The sequence below is a fragment of the Ochlerotatus camptorhynchus genome, unplaced genomic scaffold, assembly GCF_037179485.1.
Source record: "Ochlerotatus camptorhynchus isolate MF236.1 unplaced genomic scaffold, CSIRO-AGI_Acam_v1.1 ptg000111l, whole genome shotgun sequence".
NCBI classification, from domain to species: domain Eukaryota; kingdom Metazoa; phylum Arthropoda; class Insecta; order Diptera; family Culicidae; genus Ochlerotatus; species Ochlerotatus camptorhynchus.
In genome coordinates, this window is record NW_027040601.1 from 3,126,334 (window position 1) to 3,145,654 (window position 19,321).

The 19,321-nt window shown below is 39.0% G+C and overlaps 2 protein-coding genes across 2 annotated transcripts; both read left to right on the forward strand.

Annotated features, from left to right (window-relative positions):
• Nucleotides 1–17,902: 17,902 nt before the first annotated feature.
• On the forward strand, nt 17,903–19,113 carry LOC135699488 (ribose-phosphate pyrophosphokinase 1-like). Its single transcript, XM_065219770.1, has one exon. The coding sequence runs from the start codon at nt 17,927–17,929 to the stop codon at nt 18,545–18,547; it is 621 nt and encodes a 206-aa protein (XP_065075842.1). The 5' UTR covers nt 17,903–17,926; the 3' UTR covers nt 18,548–19,113.
• Nucleotides 18,653–18,997, forward strand: LOC135699512 (ribose-phosphate pyrophosphokinase 1-like). The gene has a single exon (XM_065219790.1). It carries the CDS (start codon nt 18,653–18,655, stop codon nt 18,995–18,997), a length of 345 nt encoding a protein of 114 aa, XP_065075862.1.
• Nucleotides 19,114–19,321: the final 208 nt, after the last annotated feature.

Here is a 19,321-nt window from a genome sequence, read left to right on the forward strand (position 1 = left end):
CAAATCATTTATGATCAGAAATATTATAACTAGGACATCATTGCTTGCTATTTTCAGAATTCACACAAGCACACCATCAGCAGCTCTTATTATGAGAAAAACTAAAATACATACATTCGTGACGGTCTTCGGCAACAGTGTCGTACGACAGAGCCTGTCATATGACATTTTAGTTTGGTACTGTACTATGATAGCTTGTTTTGCAAGTGTCGGAGGCAAAGGCAGTCAATTATCACAGAAAATGTGTCGACTACCGTGACCGCTTACAAGACTGCACGTAATATCGATTGGAGAAAGTTCAAGACTGTGATAGATTAAGTGAAATTCGGTAGACGAAATTAGCCAGCCTTTTTCAATGCTGGAGCTCTCACTCGGGCTACTTTCATGTGGCAATTCGGCTCCGGGGGCTGATAGGATCAAATTCAACTTGTTGAAGAACCTCCCAGACGTCGCTAAGAGGTGTATGTTGAACTTTTTTGGTCAGTTCCTGGAGCTCAATATTGTTCCGGATGATTGGAGGTGGGTGAGAGTTATAGTCTGGCAAACCCACGTCAGATCATTACTCGTATCGTCCCATCGCAATGTTATCATGCATACGAAAATTGTTGGAGAAAATGATCCATTTTCGCTTGGACAAATGGGTTGAAACGAACCACCTACTCTCATATACTCAATTTGATTTCCGTTTCCACAATCAAAACCATTTCATCCTGAGCATGAATTGCTCTTTCACCTACTATTACGTACGAAGCTGACTCAGCTGTTTCTTTTATAAACCACAAAAACATCGCAATAGTTCAACCAGTTTGATTCCGCAGAAATATATGAGCATATAAATAGACCCTATACTCCGAAAAAAAACAATGCCATCTCACTTCAATTTGATAAATAATCGTAGAAAATAAATACCTAGGATCCCCTCATTCGTTGCACCATAATACTTATGAAAACCTTAGTAGGATACCTCCATCGTTCGAGCAGATTTTGTCACACACAAACTTTGAGCACATACTCTTACGTGTAAATCAAAATATTCCATATGGAGACCCAGAAGCTACCTTCTTATTTTATTTGGATAAATAGCCCCTTTCGAATGGTTAGTTCATGGAGTAACCGAATATCAAAATAGATCCTTCTAGCCTAGCTCTAACCAGCTATCAAAGAGTCAATCGGAGGAGGAAGATGCTTTTGCCAATTAATCAAATCCTGTCACCATTGCTATTTGGACAGTTTATTGAATTGCTGACGGGCTATTCAATGAAGATGTTGGCCCACTAGCAAAGTATATTTTATTTTCCTCTGCCACTAATTGGGGCTGAAATGCTATTTAAATAAATGAAGTTGTTTATCTGATGACTTTCCATCTCTGAGACATAGTTAATTAATTCAAATTTTGGTGTCGTACAAATCCAAGCTTCTTTGTTCTAGATAATTCTAGCGCACTTTTAAGGGAAATATTTGTTCATGGTTGTTTGGATGGATCATTGAATTTTTTTTATTATCTATGAAGCACATCAAAAGTTATTAATTGAGGGTTTTCTACGCCAACTAATTCATGAATCTGTACATTGCTTGGTAAGCACAATAATACTCTATGCCCATGAAAGTCGAGTAAATTTACAACCCGAATGATTGTCTATCATTCGAGTATATCCATGAAAATTTACAAAACTTTAAGCAAACAATGTCCGATGATCACATTTAAACATACATGCGCTTACAATGGTTCTACGAATAGCCTTTCTTATATCATTGCAACATAGATTTATTCCCATCGGACTTAAAGCAATCCTCAAGGCATGACGCCGTCCAGAAGAAGAATACTCTCGGCACAACATTCCATGCAACGATAATAACACATAATATCGACATTCTCCGCATACAATCGGGAGTTCAAGCACAGCCAGAAGCATTTTTGCATACATCCCCATGTGCCGAACAACACATTCTCGGTCGGTGCTTCCTATACATATTCCGAACGTTCCGATTATGGAAAAAAACAACTTCTGGCATCCGGATATAGAATGTTTTGCGATTGAAAGACGAAGGATTTGCCGAGAATCTATTTTGATTTGTACTTTTGTCAGCGTTTGCATTCTCTATCACTATATCAATCCTGTTATGCAGTTAGATAGAATTAGATTAAGAATTTCAATGGGTGCAGTTTGTAAATTTAGGCTATTTAAAGCAATCCATTTCTAGACGACACCAGCAGAATGAAAAGCGAAAGCACGCACAGAGAACAACTTGTTGCCTAAATAATTAGTTTTCTCTCGTCTGACAGCACCAAATGGGCAAAACACACCGTTTTCCCCTTTTCCCAACCAGTTTGAGTGAAAGTTTTACCATATTGTCCCCGGAAGAACGTAAGAACAGGCAAACTCAGTCGCAGTCGTATCTGAAAATCGTGAACGATGCCCAAAATATATTCATAACTCTTCGTTCTGGTGCGTCGCATTGTTTCAGAAATTCGACGATTGCAGCCAAAACAAACCGAACCAGACGTGCTGTGCCAGAGGCAGCCCATGCGGAAGATGAACTTGGCCAACTTTCATTTATATAGGTATAGGCTTCAGCAGATGGAGCAGGAACGGTTCATTGTGACTAGCAGCCAACGTGCTTCGTTCGCTTTATGCAAATTAATGGTTGAGCGTTGAAAATATGGATGCTGTTTATGGCACTGACTTACTCGGTTCTTCGAGTGCTGGCGGAGGGAGTGGAAATTGGGCTCTTTTATTCATGTTTTGTTCTGAGATAGAAAAATTATGCAATGTTCTGACTTGAAAAATTGCAAAACTTTCCTTCCAGTTCTTCTTTTTATATGCAATGTATTCCGTCCGATGTAGATGTGCACTATGTGTGGGTGTTCTAAAAATGCATTGTGAATGGAATACAAGCTGAACATTGCATTAAGTCCTAAGTAACATTAACAGATTTTCCTCGTCGACTTTCTCTTTGTTCCCCTACGGCATTTTGTTTCCTTTGGTTTGTTTTCCGTTGATCTTGTTTTCCATGCTGTACTCAAAAAATTCCACACGTCATCATCATGTGTCTCACACTTAATTTTGCGCTTATTGTGAAATACAAATCAAAACTGAACTGTTCACTTAGAATTCTAACTAACTACTGTCTGCATTCTTTCCTACTGGTAATACTTATGCCCTACTTATGCTGATCATGCATTAATTCCTGCACACTTAGAAATAACTACTTTTACACGAAACGTAATTTATGTTGGACATAAATCATGGAACGTAAACAAACATTTCATGTAAAATTAAGTGTTCTCAAACTGAAACGACGAAGAGAACGTTTTTTTTTTAACTATTCGTTTATTTGTTAGGCTCAAATGTCATTAAACTTTACGGAGCCGAGGTCTATCAAAATACAATAAATCCTAGCAAAAATGCATTATTTTTCTTTTTCTTATTTTCAATTTGCTCTAAATAAATGGCATCAATCCTCTTCTTGCTTTCCTCTATCAATGCACACCGTTCTTCAGGATCGTCAATATGCGAAAGATCTGGGATCGTATATGGGCGCTGCGTATATGGACAAATATCACCACTCACAGAGATCAGGCTGCTATCACTTTCGCTTGAGCCATTTGCGTTCAATTTTTTGGTTGCATTGTTTGTGGTAGATCGCTGGCGTTTCGTTTCGATTTTGTTGTTTTGCTGTTGGTCTGCATTTGGTATCGATTTTGGGAGCGAGGGCCACTGCTTACTGTTGGCTGCGTTTGATGAAAGTTTGGGTGCGTTGTTGTTGTTCTTGTTTTTGCTGTTTACGTAGTTGTTGTTGGTGCTCCTACTGAGAGTATTGTCTTCGTTTGCTGCTGCTGTTGCTGCTGCTGTTGCTACTGCTGTTGCTACTGCTGTTGCTGCTGCTGCTGCTGCAGCCACATCGGAGCAGCGTTGCTTTGGGTGAGATTTGCGCTCACAATTGCGACATGTTTTCACTTGGTTTGGGTATGATACCAGTGTAATTTCGCCATCCACGGTGATGAATGACGGGATGGGAAGAATAAGTCTCATTTTTAAAACACGCACTCCATTGCTGAAGCCTGGAAAATAACTCTTCCAAACCTCACCGCGAATTGCTATCACCTCTCCATACTGGCGCATATGGTCGATGATAGCCACATTCTCCATGTCATCTGGGAGATCATGCAAACGTACGTCGACAGCGCTGCTTTCGACATAAATTGGAATAGAGATCTTTTTTCCCTCATACTCCATAAAATGCTTCATCAGCAGTTCTTTCGGTCGATGCGTCGTCGACTTTGGAAAGCAACCGTTTAGTGATGAGTGTGTGAGTGCTGACCATGGTTTTCGTCCATGGAAGCGCTCTGACCCTCGTTGGCGTAACTGTCATACAATGAAAGCACTGGAAGCGGCTCCAGTTCTGATGGAGGAGGAAGCTTTTTGGATAGCGGAAGATAAATTGTTTATTGTGATGTACCTTTTGACTATAGTTTTAAGATGTATTGTATAGTGAACAAGAATACTCGGCTCTGTAAAGTTAATTCGTTTGAGCCTTATCAAATAAATGAATAAACAACAAATCCATAAAATGCTTCAGGTGATGAGCTGAAGCGATTCTTCTTGCTACTTCGTTACTTTGCATACCCAGGTATACAACGTTTTTCACATTGTGTGGCTGGATGCATTTCACTTGTGACATATCAAGTTGCAGTTCATTTTCTAAAAATCGTTTGATTTCCGAAATATACGGTCGCTTATACCCCGGACAGACTATGGCTTATATCATGTAATATAGACTGGCTTGCAATGAGCACTCATATATAGGATTTCCAGTGAAAACTAGATGTATGAATGCTCATTGCAAGCCAGCCTATATTACATGATATAAGCCATAGTCTGTCCGGGGTATTAGGCAGAATGGATGTATCCAAAACGACACAGTTTTCTCGCAAAGCCTGCATGGCTATGGGCAACTAAACTCAAGCGCGTCACACAAAAGAACTTCGAGAATGGTATTATACGTCTGATCGGTTAAGGAGATGGATAGCAACTGAAGAGAACGTTTGATTGAATTGAATTTCTCGTTTCTTTCAACTGATTCTTATGTCAAAACGGCCACTTACATGTGGTCTCAAGGACAAGGTTGCAAAGACTCATTTCAGCTAAAACAATCTTTTTCTAAATTATGAAATAATTAGATGCCATGATCAAATTTTGAATTGGTAGGATACAAGAAGAGGTTGCAAAGAATGTGTTTGACATATTAAACCTGTTTATTTCACTTCATGAGAGTCACAATCAGCGATTTTTCACAAACTCACTCACTCACTCACTCACTCACTCAGCGATCAGCAAATCGCTGATTGTGACTCATAGAAAGCAAAATTTACAGGTTTTATGTTTCCAACGCATACTTTGCAACCTCTTCTTGTAAGTTACAAGTAAAACATGCCATCATACCATCTTTTGGTTTTATTATTCCGAAAAACATTATTTTAGCTGAAATGAGTCTTTGCAACCTTGCTCAAGGAACCGAAATTTACACGACTTTTTTTAAACGATTAACCTTGCTCGATGTTGCTCGATGCTGTTGCTATTCGATTGTCGCGTGGTGTTTGCCTGTCGCCTCGCGGCATGTTGAATTGATGATTCCGTGGTTTCACATGGTTGGGTGTTCCATGATTATATGTTTCATTTCCTAATCGATCATGTCCTTCCTTAAAATTTAAATACAAAATAAAAGTAAAAAAGCATTCTTTAAGACATGTTGACTACGCCCCGTCGGGATCGGCTGCGATACCAAGGATAAACAACAAACCAATTAGACAAAAGCAGATACTAGTAACATGGATTCTATAACATTCCCCAGAAAAGATGATGAAACTAGAAATTTATCACTTTTTTTTATATTTCAGATTTATATTACAGAACAGCTTAATATACATATTTTATTTATTGCTTTTATTGAACTATGTATTTATCAATTCCAAACCATTTTATAGCTCTTTAGAAAATGACAACTTTCAAGTTTTCGTCTATTATGCAATCCAATTCAACCAGTCGGAAACTGTTAAAGAAGTTGAAGAAATTTCTCGTGAACTACCGATTACAAATTTATAACATTATTCCACACGTTATTATCCCGAATGGGCATTACCCCGTATCCCTTGCGAAAAACTATTGATTATATATTTTCCTGACATATTAAAAGAAGGGAATATTCCCTTCTTTATCGTTTATCCCAAGAATTAATTATTTCCTTTTGTTATATTTTCAAAGAAGGGAATATTCCCTTCTTTATAATGCATTTAACGAATGAATTATGTTCTCTTTCTGATATTAAAAGAAGGGAATATTCTCTTCTTTATCGTATATCCAAAGAATTAAATATTTCCTTTTCTTAAATTTTCAAAGAAGGGAAAACCCCTTGATCCATTAAGAAGTTTTTCTATTCTTTTTATATACGTGAAAGAAGATGCCAGGAGTGACTATAATAAACAAAAATAGTCAATCTAATACATGGCATACTTTTCTGGGGAATGGTACATTCTGGGGAATGGTTTTCTGGGGAATGGTGCATTCTGGGGAATGAGATTCTGGAGAATGGTTTTCGGGGTAATGGTTTTCGGGGGAATGGTTTTCTGAGGAATGTCATAGAATCGTTACATGCTATAGTTATGTTAGTCTATTATTAAAATCTAAATTTGTCCTATAATCTAGTGCTTAAACCTATGTTAACCTATCTAGTGCTTAAATCTTTACTGTTAATACTTAATTCAACATAAAGTGAGGTATACTGTTTGGAAAAATATCGTACTTAGACTATATGTTAAGTGTTACTTCTGCGTGAAGTCAACGATTTACATCTAGTTGAAGATGCTAATTTGAAATAACAGACTTAAGTGGTAAAATATCGTATTTGCTTACAGATTAGTGTTCTTACAAATAGGTTACACTCGGCTCTGTAAAGTTTATTGGATTGAGCCTGTACAAATAAAGTAATTAATAAAAAAAACATAGGTTACGGCTAGAAACTAAGGAGGTACAAACTACGACTAGATCTACTACACAAGTGAAAGGTAAGAAACAAACATTAAACCTGGGATCACCCGTTTGCTTATAATACTTAATTTACTTACCAGCTAAAGCTGCGCATAGCTAGGAACAGTGATGGAAAAGTTCGCAAAAAATCACTATGACTCGTAAACTTTTCCCTTGGAGAACTTCGTGCAATATCGCGAACTATTCCAACACTGGCTAGGGATCCTCAAGACGTATTCGGAGTATTATGTGGAAGAGAAGTTGAATTGCTAAAAGTCGATTGTTTAGGGTATTTAATTTCACGCATCTATTTCATGATCTTAGTAGCCTTGGCATCCATGGAAAAGGTTGTGGAGGCAATTTTCCACAGAGATGGCGCTGTTCCATCCATTACGCATAAACTTGGTTCCGTTAGTTGTTTACAGAGGGCGTGTGGTCAAAACATGGTACCTCTATATATGCAGTTCGATTAACATTCGGAGTCCCTCTTTTTTTTACATATTCTACGACAAAAATTCTTGCCATGCTCCGCCCCTGGATGGGAATTTTAATTGCATAAATAAGGATTTCGACATTTTTTCAGGGCTAGGAGCTATATTTCACAGTCTGTGAAAGTGAAATTACGTATCGTGTGGCATCAATATACACACTAAGATTATTATACAGGAGTCAATTTTGTTTTATTGGGTTTCTGAATTGCTGAAAAAGTCGGTAAAAATTAAAATTACCGTTCTTCTTCTTCTTCTTCTTCTTCTTCTTCTTCGCTTTTCAAGCTTATTGCGTATGGCATATTAGCTTTTTGCGTGCTCTCAACTTAGTGTTCTAGAAGCACTTCCACAGTTATTAATTGAGAGCTTTCGATGCCTGTACCATTTTTGCATTGGTATAATTGTGTGGCAAAGTCCAATCATACTTCTATGCCCAGGGAAGTCGAGAAATTTTCCAACCCGGAAAATTCCTAGACCGAACCGGGAATCGAACCCAGCCACCTCCAGCATGGTCTTGCTTTGTAGCTGCGCCTTTACCGACTGAGCTAAGGGAGGCCCCTTAAAATTACCGTTATTCGTAAGGAATCCTTGAATTCGACAAATTTTGTTTTCTATCAGTAAATGGGTTTAACAGAACTAAGTCTGTACGAGTTCGGAATAAGTTTTCTCATTTTTGAATTTTCCAAAAAAAAAATTAGACTTTTACCAACCAGTTCCGGAATTCAAAAACTCAGTTAAACCTTACCGACTGGATTAGTGTGACATGTTGAGGTATTGTGCACGTGGGAATTTGCAATCTTGGAGCTGGTAGTAAAGAGAGTTTTAAAAAAAATGAGAAAATACTGTTTTAATTTAATTGTAGGAGGGAGTAGGCTCTGCCTTTGAACAAGTTTGAAGTGCATTTTCTTTGCTGTGATTTTTTTTCAGAGAAACGATTTCGGCATATTTTCAAAACAGTATAAGAAACCAATCTGATAGTGATTTCTAAAGATATTGAAGTTTGGGGCTGTCTTTCCGTGACTCTCAACAAAACCCGTGTCATGAAGTTTTTTCAGAGGTTCAGAGGGCAGCAGTTCCGACAACAAACTCCTCCAGTGAACCCCCGACGTTATTTCGTTTGCGACGACGTCACGGAGAAGCGAACCACAAGGGTTGATCCTGGGGACTCTTTTAGTGATATTTCATATTAGCTGAACCTGATCTGGAAGATCAAAATGTGAAAATTACAAAAATATAACAGATACAGGACTACAGGAAATTCTCCCTGAAGAAAAGGAATCACTAGGAATCGAGATGTATTCAAGGAGAGGCAACATGTTGATTCTGTCGAATAGTACCAGGTGGATATCATCCTGATTCAAGCAAGAAAGGTGGACCATGAAAGTACCAGTAGCACCATCCAATTTCATTCTGTTGACATTGTTCATGGATTCATTTGGTGAGTTCGTTCCTACTTATTAACACTTGTGATTATGATGGTCAACAGTGTTGAATGGTCACAAACAACTGCAGAATCTGGTGAGAGCTTACCATTTATTTGATATAAATATTTGTACAGTAGTCGTTTGATTTAGGCACGGTTAGATTTTAGCAACAAATTCACAAAACCGTTCGCTTTTGGCACGGGGTTTAATTTTTTCAACGAGCCAAGATTGAACGGAATTTGAAAATAGTGTGTTTTTGATCCTTGTGATTACAACTTTTAATTAAAGATTTATTATTAGTAACGTCTATGTCATAGCGATGCCTCGCAGTGGTTCGAAGTCAACAAAATCATAAATTGAATTTCAAAATAAGACCGTTCGATTTTGGCAACTGCAAAGGAATAGGTGGATTAAAAGTTTGTTAATAAACGTTTTAAATCTTGTACGCGAAAACCCAACCATCTTACCCAACATCCCAGTGACTGCTCGTGGAAGTGCAGAGGATGGCGCTGGTATTGCCTAGTTTGAGAACACCATTTTTTACACATTGAGGATGATTGCTAGTTCCAAGCATCAGGATTTTCCAGTAATCAAAGTATCACATTTTAGTCCTTGTTACTTGTTATGACTTTATAATAGTGACAAGACGCGGGTAGTGACCACCGCGCCATTCTGCATTTGTATATTGTATATTTCAAATCAAAAATATTGTTTATGTTCATAGATTTCACGTAATCCTTTTCCCTTCGTCCTTCTCCTTTTCCTTTCCCTCTTCTCTTTTCAGAAAGCCAGTAATGGTGCTATAGCCACAAGTCATAAAAGGCTAGGACAAGAGTTAGTGCTCATGCCCCAGCCGTCAGAAGAAAATGGAGCATCACTTAACCTTTCTAGCTTTGATGCTTGCAACGACCAACCAATCATATAATTATCAAAATCGGAACGTATGGTACGAGATGTCCACGTTTCATCCATTTATTGGATTCTGAAGCATCGTGTTTAAATCTTGGATGTTTTCAGAATCATCTTGTCCCTTAAATGCTACACAGTAGGCCTGGCCGTTTTGATATGTGTGATGCATCTTCGATGTGAAACATATATCAAATAGACAAGAAAAATGGCTGTGTTGGTGATAGATTAAATACTGTTTTTATATAATTGTAGCTTGTTTAACGATAATTACCGGTGAAAAACAAAATGACAAAGTCCCTGACTGATTTCTTTAGGTTGCGGTTCACTTTTTTTACCTGAATATGCATCGCAAGCAAATTCTTCTCACTTCTCTCAATTTCTATGTACATATATGGGGATTTTCATTACTTTCTACCAGTGCTGATAAAAATCATTTCTTCTACGCTCAAATAAGCTGAAAATAAAGGCTACCTTGAAAGACAAACCAACTACCTGCATGAATTTGAATTTTGACATGATAACATGCTCTTGATTCAAGGCAACCACTGAGTTTCGAAATCAACAATTGTTTTTGTTCATTCAAAGATGCGTATTCATTATCGCCTGTACTGTTGTCATATCAATATTCGTAATCATCTTTTAATTTATTTGATAAGGCACAAACGAATTAACTTTACAGAGCCGAGGATTCTTAGTCGCTATACAATACATCTTAAAACTATAGTCAAAAGGTACAACACCATGAACACTTTATCTTCCGCTATCGAAAAAGCCTCCTCCATCAGAAATAAAGCCGCTTCCAGTGACTTCATTGTATAGCAGTTACGCCAACGGGGGTCAGAGCGCTTCCATTGCAGCAATGGACGCAAAACGTGGTAATCACTCACATACTCATCACGAAACGGTTGCTTTATAAACTCGACGACGCATCGACCGAAAGAACTGCTGATGAAGAACAATGAGTTGCTGCCGAGAAAACAGACGATCGCGTGGCACACATCGATAGTGGCCTGCTTTTGTCGACAGCCGAGTGAACACTGATTCGTTATCATCTTTGTGGCGATGATTTTGAGTATCAAATGCGAAATGATTATTTTCGTTTTATACAAATATATCGTTGTGGAACGTGTTATGTTGCTTTTTTCAGTCAGATCGATGGAAGATTATTGCTTTTTGCAGAATTGATGATAATATCGAGGTTTCTGCGATCGATAACATTCAAAATAATTATTTGTGGCAAAATGAATTAATTTTATTTTTTGCTTTTTAGGATCATTTCCGATTTTGGCAATTTTGAGTTGGAAACTCAAGCGTTGATGAATATTAGCAAACGTGTATTCGTCGATGCATAATGAACTCATTTGTTCATTTCAGTCGTACGTTAACAGTGAAGATTTTCAAAACAAACGCAATTCATCTACACTGGGTAGAAGCGATAGTCCGTGCGTGTGAGGGTAAATGAGACAAACAGACACTGCTTCCTACCAGCGGCACAAAGCCATCTCTGTGGAAAATGGCTTGATGATATGATTCATTCGCTACGGAAACATCGAGAAATTTATATTTTTGCTCATTACGACCTATTTACAACGTGTTTGCAACTACAACCTATTGAATTTTGAGTACTGATACTGAGCGTCAATTGGGTTCTTTAAGGGTATTGAGGTTAATGCATATTTGTAAGCTGCATTAACAATGGAACCCATACCCAAAATTTCATCAATTTTGGTACACTGGAACTATTTTAAATAAGAACGATTACATTTTCAAAAATCACATTATTAACGCCCCTCGGCGTCACTTTGTATGGGAGCGAGCTGTCAGTTTGTCAGATTAGTGTCAAACAGTGAAGTTATTATGTTGCTTTAAATCTTGATTTAAAATTCGAGATGAAAGTGTGTAGGTTCGAAAAAATATCGCTGTGCTCAGAGGTTTATAACACCTTGAAATAATTAAAAATTTACTCTAACGATGCCTCCAAAGTATACAAAAATGCATGGTGATAAATTGTACAAGAGTAACTTAATTTAGGAAGGATGATATCAGTACCTTAAAGAATACCTGTTTTTTTGTTTTACATTTTTAACGAGTAAAGAAGAGCATGACACAAAACATAAAAGAACCTTTTTTTGGATTTGAAAATATTTATTTCGTTGATAACTTAGTTTCAATGCACTACTTATTTGGTTGGTTGGTTGTCTTTATTAAGGAGATTTTCAGCCAGTCACACTACTTATTTGAATTTGGGGTCAAAATTGACAGACAAGATTTTTAAGATTATGATTGTAAGATATATTGATTAATTCATAAAAAATGTTCCTGCCAAAGTGAACTGATGGTGTCTATTAGCAACAAGCTATAGACTAAGAGTTAACAGGAGTCTCCCATAATATGGCCGGGTTTGGTCAAAGCTATCCCTAATACTAAATATAACTAGCAAAAAAATCGTTTTTTCTAACCTACTTGTTACTTGTTAGGCTGCAATCCGCTCCGTTAAATATAAGCCGAACGACCTAATGTCCTCTTTTTTTTTTCTTTTGGTTTGTTTTTTCCGTCGATCTTGTTTTCCGTGCTGAGCACCAATGCTACCGACGTGCCAGGAAGGCAGCTCCCACACCTGGACCCTACCTATCGACCCATCAACTCATGAACCGGGGACCAACGGCTTTATTTCCCATCCGAAGGAAGGCGTGATCAGAGATGTTATGCCTCAGAACATCCCGGCGGCGCTGACTGGGATTGAACCCAGGCCTGCTGGGGTGAGAGGTAATCACGCTTACCACTACACCACCGGCGCTGTTACCTAATGCCCTCATCAACTGCAAAAATTTAAAGCGTGCAAAGTTCACGCCGGAGTCCCGGATTACTTTGTTCGAGTACTTAGCTAAACACTGTATTCGCTTTATGAACTAGGGTGGAATCACATCTGCAACCCGTACATTTAGTTTTGATCCATCATCCATGGCACGAATCAGTATAAGCAGTAATAAATATCAACAATCATTCCTTGGTTATTCATAATCTTAATAGCTCAACAAAGTCTTTATAGCTGATCAATTTACTCCATTCCTTCTTCAACCATCACCGTTGAAAGCTTCTTTAACTGCTAACCGTTCAATCGTCGACACTAAACGAATCAATCGATCCTAAAAATAATAATAAAGCAATGTCACAGAATATGGCGACAAACATAGCTATATTCGTAAGTATCAAATAAAGCAGCCGCTCCTGCAAGGAATAACGAAAGGAAATATCCTCCCAAAAATGTGATCCAGTCAGTCAGCCAGCCAGTACCAACATCGATCAAAAAGTCAATGTCGCAATAAAACCTAATCCACATGCGAATCTGATTGATCCATCTGCCAGTATCACTTCCCATCATCAATACAGCCGAGCACTTCATCCCTTCACTTGAACCGACTTGAGCGACGATGGCTGTATATTAAAACGAAATCAAACGTTCCTGATGCGCGTGGGTGGGAGTTATGTTGTTGATATTGTCATACCGGAATCGAATATCAAGAATAAATCTGCAATCTTGAGAAACGCGAAAATACATCATTAGTGTATGCGTGTGAGTGTGAGGAATTCTAGACCATTCAATCGGCGCTTCACATGGCACTGGGAATTCGTCATAACTTGTCGACAGCATATTTTTGCGTCGCATCATATCACAATCGCGACAAAATCCACGACGCGTTCGCATTGATGTGTACTTACCCACATGGAGACGCTTCGTATTCCACCCGGAGATGATGTATGAATGGAGGAGTCGTCTTTCCTCTCAGTCAGCCGGAGGCAAAATATTTCCAACATCCATACGTCGAAATCATCTCCTTTTCACCTAGTACGATTCATTGCTGCCTACTGCCAACAGTCGACTGTTACTGGAAACGAAAAAGTAGTCCTCCAGCCACCACTTCGTATGTGTAGATGGCATCACTTTTCCAAATTTGACTCCCATATCTTCAAGTTCATATCTTTTGATACATAGACACGTGGTCGTCCTTGCTGGGTGCTACTTTGACAAAAACTGTCCCCAGGACGATGGTAGGCAGGAGCGGCCGAAGGAAATGATGCTATAAATCCGATACACATGCCGGAGATATCTGAGAATGGAGCTCAGACTGGCAAGATGTCTTTTCATCGTTCTACTCCATTGCTTTGGCTGGTTTGCCGACAACTGTTGATCTCAGCTTGGAGCAGTCCACTGTTCTCTTGGGCACTGGGTAGGAAATTGTTATTTTTATGGCTATTAGGGGTTTCTCGAGTGCATTATTTCTGAAAGAAACCACAAACATATAAAACTATTAAAGCTGAAACAGGCATGCCTTCCGGTCTCAGTCTAGAATTATTATCCTATCCGAAATTACATTTCAATTGTAATACGCAAATAAATTTAAAAAGTGTATCATGCTTTTCATTTGTAAAAAAAAAAACATTTCCGAGCATTACCAATTCCAGATTTTTTAAATATTATCTGTGTCTATCTCATACATTAGAGGTTAAACTCACATTAAGTTCACCACTTCCAAAATTTATATTGAAAAATTAAATTTCATGTTTCGTGATCATTTTCCCAGGCTCAAGATCTTGGAATTTTTTAAAGTTAGGCCCAGTTTGCATCCGGAAGTAAGAAATCAGCTTGACGTACGAAACATATTCAGCAGCCAGTTTGTTCCAACATCTGGCAATTTATGCAGCATCCCGAGCCATCTTCCCGAGCAAAGTCGGTTAACAAAATGAAAGCAAATCTATATTAAAGTTTGCAGTTCCTATCATAATGAAAACTCATTTTGATTTCAATTGTCACGACATTAGTCTGATATTATATTGTGCTTTCATTATGCAGTCAAGACTATTTAAATGAAAGCATCTTAACTTGAAGTTCTGCTGTTAACGTCTTGTTTAAACATTAATTTAAGCTGGTTAAACTAACGCTTTTAGTTCTAACACATAAGCAAATACGATTTACGCCAGACCCGTATTCAGTTAAACATGAATGCAAAATCAGAAATCAAATTGATTTCCTTGAAAGCAAGATTAGTTTTCCGTTTGATTCAACAGTGTAAAAGTATGCTCTCATTTTTGCTGTGTTAACCTTTAAGTCAACCAAAATGAGATCAACTGGAGTATTCAAAATAAGTTACATCATAACAGCAAATTTTGATTTCAAATTGATCTGCAGCTTTGCTCGGGTTGCCAGTCTTCTTCAACATTCGCTTGGTAAAGGGTGTCCCACATCAAATTGCATCACGGAAAAAAACGCTGTAGAAAATTACCTAGTTGGCCAATCCTTTTCAAACTTTCAGACAGTGAAATATAACCCATTAGTAAGCTTTTGGGATATTTATTTCATTCAACTTCAATACCATAACCGTACGCTCGCACCTTACGCTTAACTCCAGGCATTAGGTTCTGTACAACATCTGGCTGCAGCTTTTTCTGTACGGAAACCCACCTTTTCTTCATGTCTTCCTCAGATTTGACCTCCTTGAGATCCCAGGCAACCAGAATGCATGTATATTCAAAGTTGTTTCTGTGATTTACAAACATATATACATACAATCAAATCGTATAGAATGCAAAAACTGGGCTTATACGTACAAAAGTGGAGGCCATATACGTGCAAGTTTTAATTTCTTTTTAAAAGAGCTGATTTGACGTCATAAACGATTTAATCTGTAACAACAAATTCAATTTGAAAAGTTTAACGATGTAATCCGATTTAATTTGTGATATAGTACGATGGAAAAAATGATTCATGGCATCTAAGTCGGAAATTTGCATTCTATACGATTCAACTTAAACAAAATGCGATGTATGTCTTACTTATATGCGATGTTGACTTAAACTTTAGTTATTTACGATACTGTCTGTACATTGTTTTACGACTTCTGGTTGTCTGGGATGCTTCCGTAGTGCCTGCTTCATTATAGCCCAGTATTTTTAGATGAGCCTTAATGACGTGCGTCGGGGGGTGGGGAGAGTTATGTTCTTGGGTATGAAAGCGACCCCGTTGGCTTCGTACCACTCCAGGACAACATTTGAATAGTGGCACGAAGCTAGATCCGGGCAGAAGATCGTAGGGTCCACGTGTTGCTTCAATAGAGGAGTCAGACGCTTATGTAAACACTCCTTGAGGTAGATCTCTCCGTCTCTCAGTCCCCGTAGTCACGAACGGCGCACTCCGTTTGCCACATGAGCAGATCGCTTTCCAAATCATGTATTTCTTGGAAAACTTACTTCCTCCGGAATATGTGCTGGAACTTGTGCTGGGCGGTGAAGAACAGTAGCCCCGAAATCCGCCTTGGAGTAAGTCTCATCATCCATGATGAGACAATGAGGCTTCGTCAGCATCTGGGTGTACAGTAGACTGATGTAAATTTTGACATTTTCGCTCCACAGTGCTCATACGGTTCTAAATCGGGTCCTGATTAGTCTCCCAAAATTTGAACTCATTTGCAAAGAAACTGACTTGGCACAAACCATTTGAAGTTTATATGGAAATTACTATGGGAAATCAAAACTTTTTGTTCATTGTCTTTTTACCTTTTTCCATATTGCACTATTCGAAAATTCAAAAGCTATACTTATGGAAAATTTTCTCTGCTTCAACTTAGCAGAATATAGTTGTTGAGCCAAACGTCAAATAAAATAGTTATTAAATGTTTCAGAGATTGATAATCTTATGGCATGATCAAGCAGCTGTTTTGTGAGCAACACTGTATCTTGCAGTGTGACATAGTAGCCATTATTTTTGTGCTGTATTCCAAGCGCCAGAAACACCAATGTTGCCTGCTGAACAGTTGATTGAGCATAATCGTAAGACATTAGTGGCTTACATTATAATGAAAAGTGGTTAAGGACAAAGTTGTAGCTGAGAAAATTTTCTACGAGCTAAGTTATCATTTTTTAAAGCAGAGCGATATGGTAAATTGTTAGATGGATATGAACAAAATATTTGGTTTTCCTATAGTAATTTCCATATAAACTTCAAATGGTTTGTGCCAAGTCAGTTTCTTATCGAATGAGTTCAAATTTTGGGATAATAATCAGGACCCGATTTGGAACCGCTTGAGCACTGTGGAGCGAAAATGTCAAAATTTGCATCAGTCTAGTGTACAGTTTCCGGGCCCGTGACTTTCCCACCGTATTTTGCCGTTCGTCACGATTTGGAGCCTTCTGCACGTTGTACGTATGCAGTCCCTCCCGGTCCTGGCTCTCTGAACGAAAGGCTTGGACAGATTCAACTTTTTGGCCACATACCTGACCAAAGCATTGGGATTTCGCTAAAACGCTTTCACGACACGCTTGTGATCCTGATCACTAATAGAACATCCATTCTGACCGCATTTCTCGTTCCGTTCGATGCTCAGAGTTTCGTAGTAACGTTTAATCACACGGCTCACCGTTGACTGCACGATTCCGAGTTGTTTTCCGATGTCCTGATGAGAGAGTTTAGGACTTTCCAAGAGCTTGCGCAAAATCAATTCGCGAAGTTGCTTTCGGGTGGCGCCATTTTTCCAATTTTTGAAAAACTGACAGCGATAAAAATACAGTGGAAACAATACACTCTAAACTACTTCTACCCAAATTTTCAAGAGAAAATACCCAATGGGTAATTTTCTACAGCGTTTTTTTCCGTGATGCAATTTGATGTGGGACATCCTGTAATTGTTAAATATTGCAATTCAGTTTGCTTTTAGCAGTGAACAAAGCAGCAGTTGACAGTTGTTTACTCGGTCATGGATTTTTTTTTTGTGCGCTTTATTTTTTGCTTGCAGCCGGTCAGTGCTATTTGCCGTCGCCGTACGGCAACGGTAAGCAAACTTTTCAATATGTGCGAAATAAACCACACTTTGTGTTTTGCCTATCCACATGGCTCAGCAAAGCCTTCGATGGGTGAGATTGAAACTTTCGTGAAATCATTGGACTTGAATCCTGCCACATATTGCGTTGCGGAGGAAAAGGCAATCTTTATCAAATTCGTATCTGAAGCAATTATGTATTATGTCTTGGTACATAACCCGGAGCAATTAAATTTAAGCTTATTTAATTTGATACCGTAGATTGTGTGATGCCAGTCAGATCACCAAACTCTATTCGCGCCAGAAGTCTCATCCGGAACAACTTGGAGAAGTCAAGCAATAACACTCAGCAGCAGCAGCAACAGCAGCACCTGCAGTCCAGAATGCCCAACATCAAGGTCTTCTCCGGTTCATCCCATCCGGATCTGGCGTCGCGCCTAGTGGATCGCCTCGGAATCGATCTCGGGAAGGTGGTCACGAAAAAGTTTAGCAATCTGGAAACATGCGTCGAAATCGGCGAATCAGTACGTGGCGAAGATGTGTACATCGTACAGTCCGGATCCGGGGAGATCAACGATAACCTGATGGAGCTGTTAATTATGATCAATGCGTGCAAGATCGCTTCCGCTTCCCGTGTGACCGCTGTGATACCCTGCTTCCCTTATGCTCGCCAGGATAAGAAGGACAAGAGCCGTGCACCGATCTCGGCAAAGTTGGTAGCTAATATGTTATCAGTGGCTGGTGCCGATCATATCATCACGATGGATCTACATGCTTCACAGATTCAGGGTTTCTTTGATATCCCAGTGGATAATTTATATGCCGAACCGGCAGTGCTCAAGTGGATCCGGGAGAATATCGTAGAGTGGCGAAATTCCATCATTGTGTAGCCGGATGCCGGCGGTGCTAAGCGTGTGACTTCGATTGCTGATCGATTAAACGTTGAATTTGCTCTGATTCACAAAGAGCGCAAGAAGGCAAACGAAGTTGCTTCAATGGTGCTGGTTGGTGACGTGACAGATCGGGTAGCTATCCTAGTGGATGATATGGCCGATACGTGCGGCACTATTTGCCATGCGGCAGATAAACTGATGGAAGCCGGTGCCACCAAGGTGTATGCCATTCTTACACATGGAATATTCAGCGGGCCAGCTGTTTCGCGGATAAATAACGCTTGCTTTGAGGCCGTAGTTGTTACGAATACTATCCCTCAGGGTGGACATATGAAGGATTGTCCTAAGATTCAGTGTATCGACGTGTCCATGATGTTTGCTGAGGCTGTCCGCCGAACTCACAACGGCGAAAGTGTTTCCTATCTGTTTTCGAACGTTCCCTATTAAATGGAACACGTTTGTACCTGGACAACGCTAGGAGGGCAAAAGGGAATGGATTTAAGCCACGACTCCTCGTAGACGCCATTTTTCTAACATTTATTTTATCATCGTTTATATTTTGAGGAAGTGGAAGTGGAAGTACGACTGTCGCTCGCTACATGATAAGCATTTTACGTTGGTGCTGGAAAAATACGGAAAACTGAAGCGTGTCATTTGGGATAAATGTCCACCAGAGCTAGGCCTGGATATGCATACATGTGAGAGAGATATTTACATAGACGTGGAAAACGAGATTCCCTCCTCGTTTAATTGCCTCAATCGGAAGGAGAA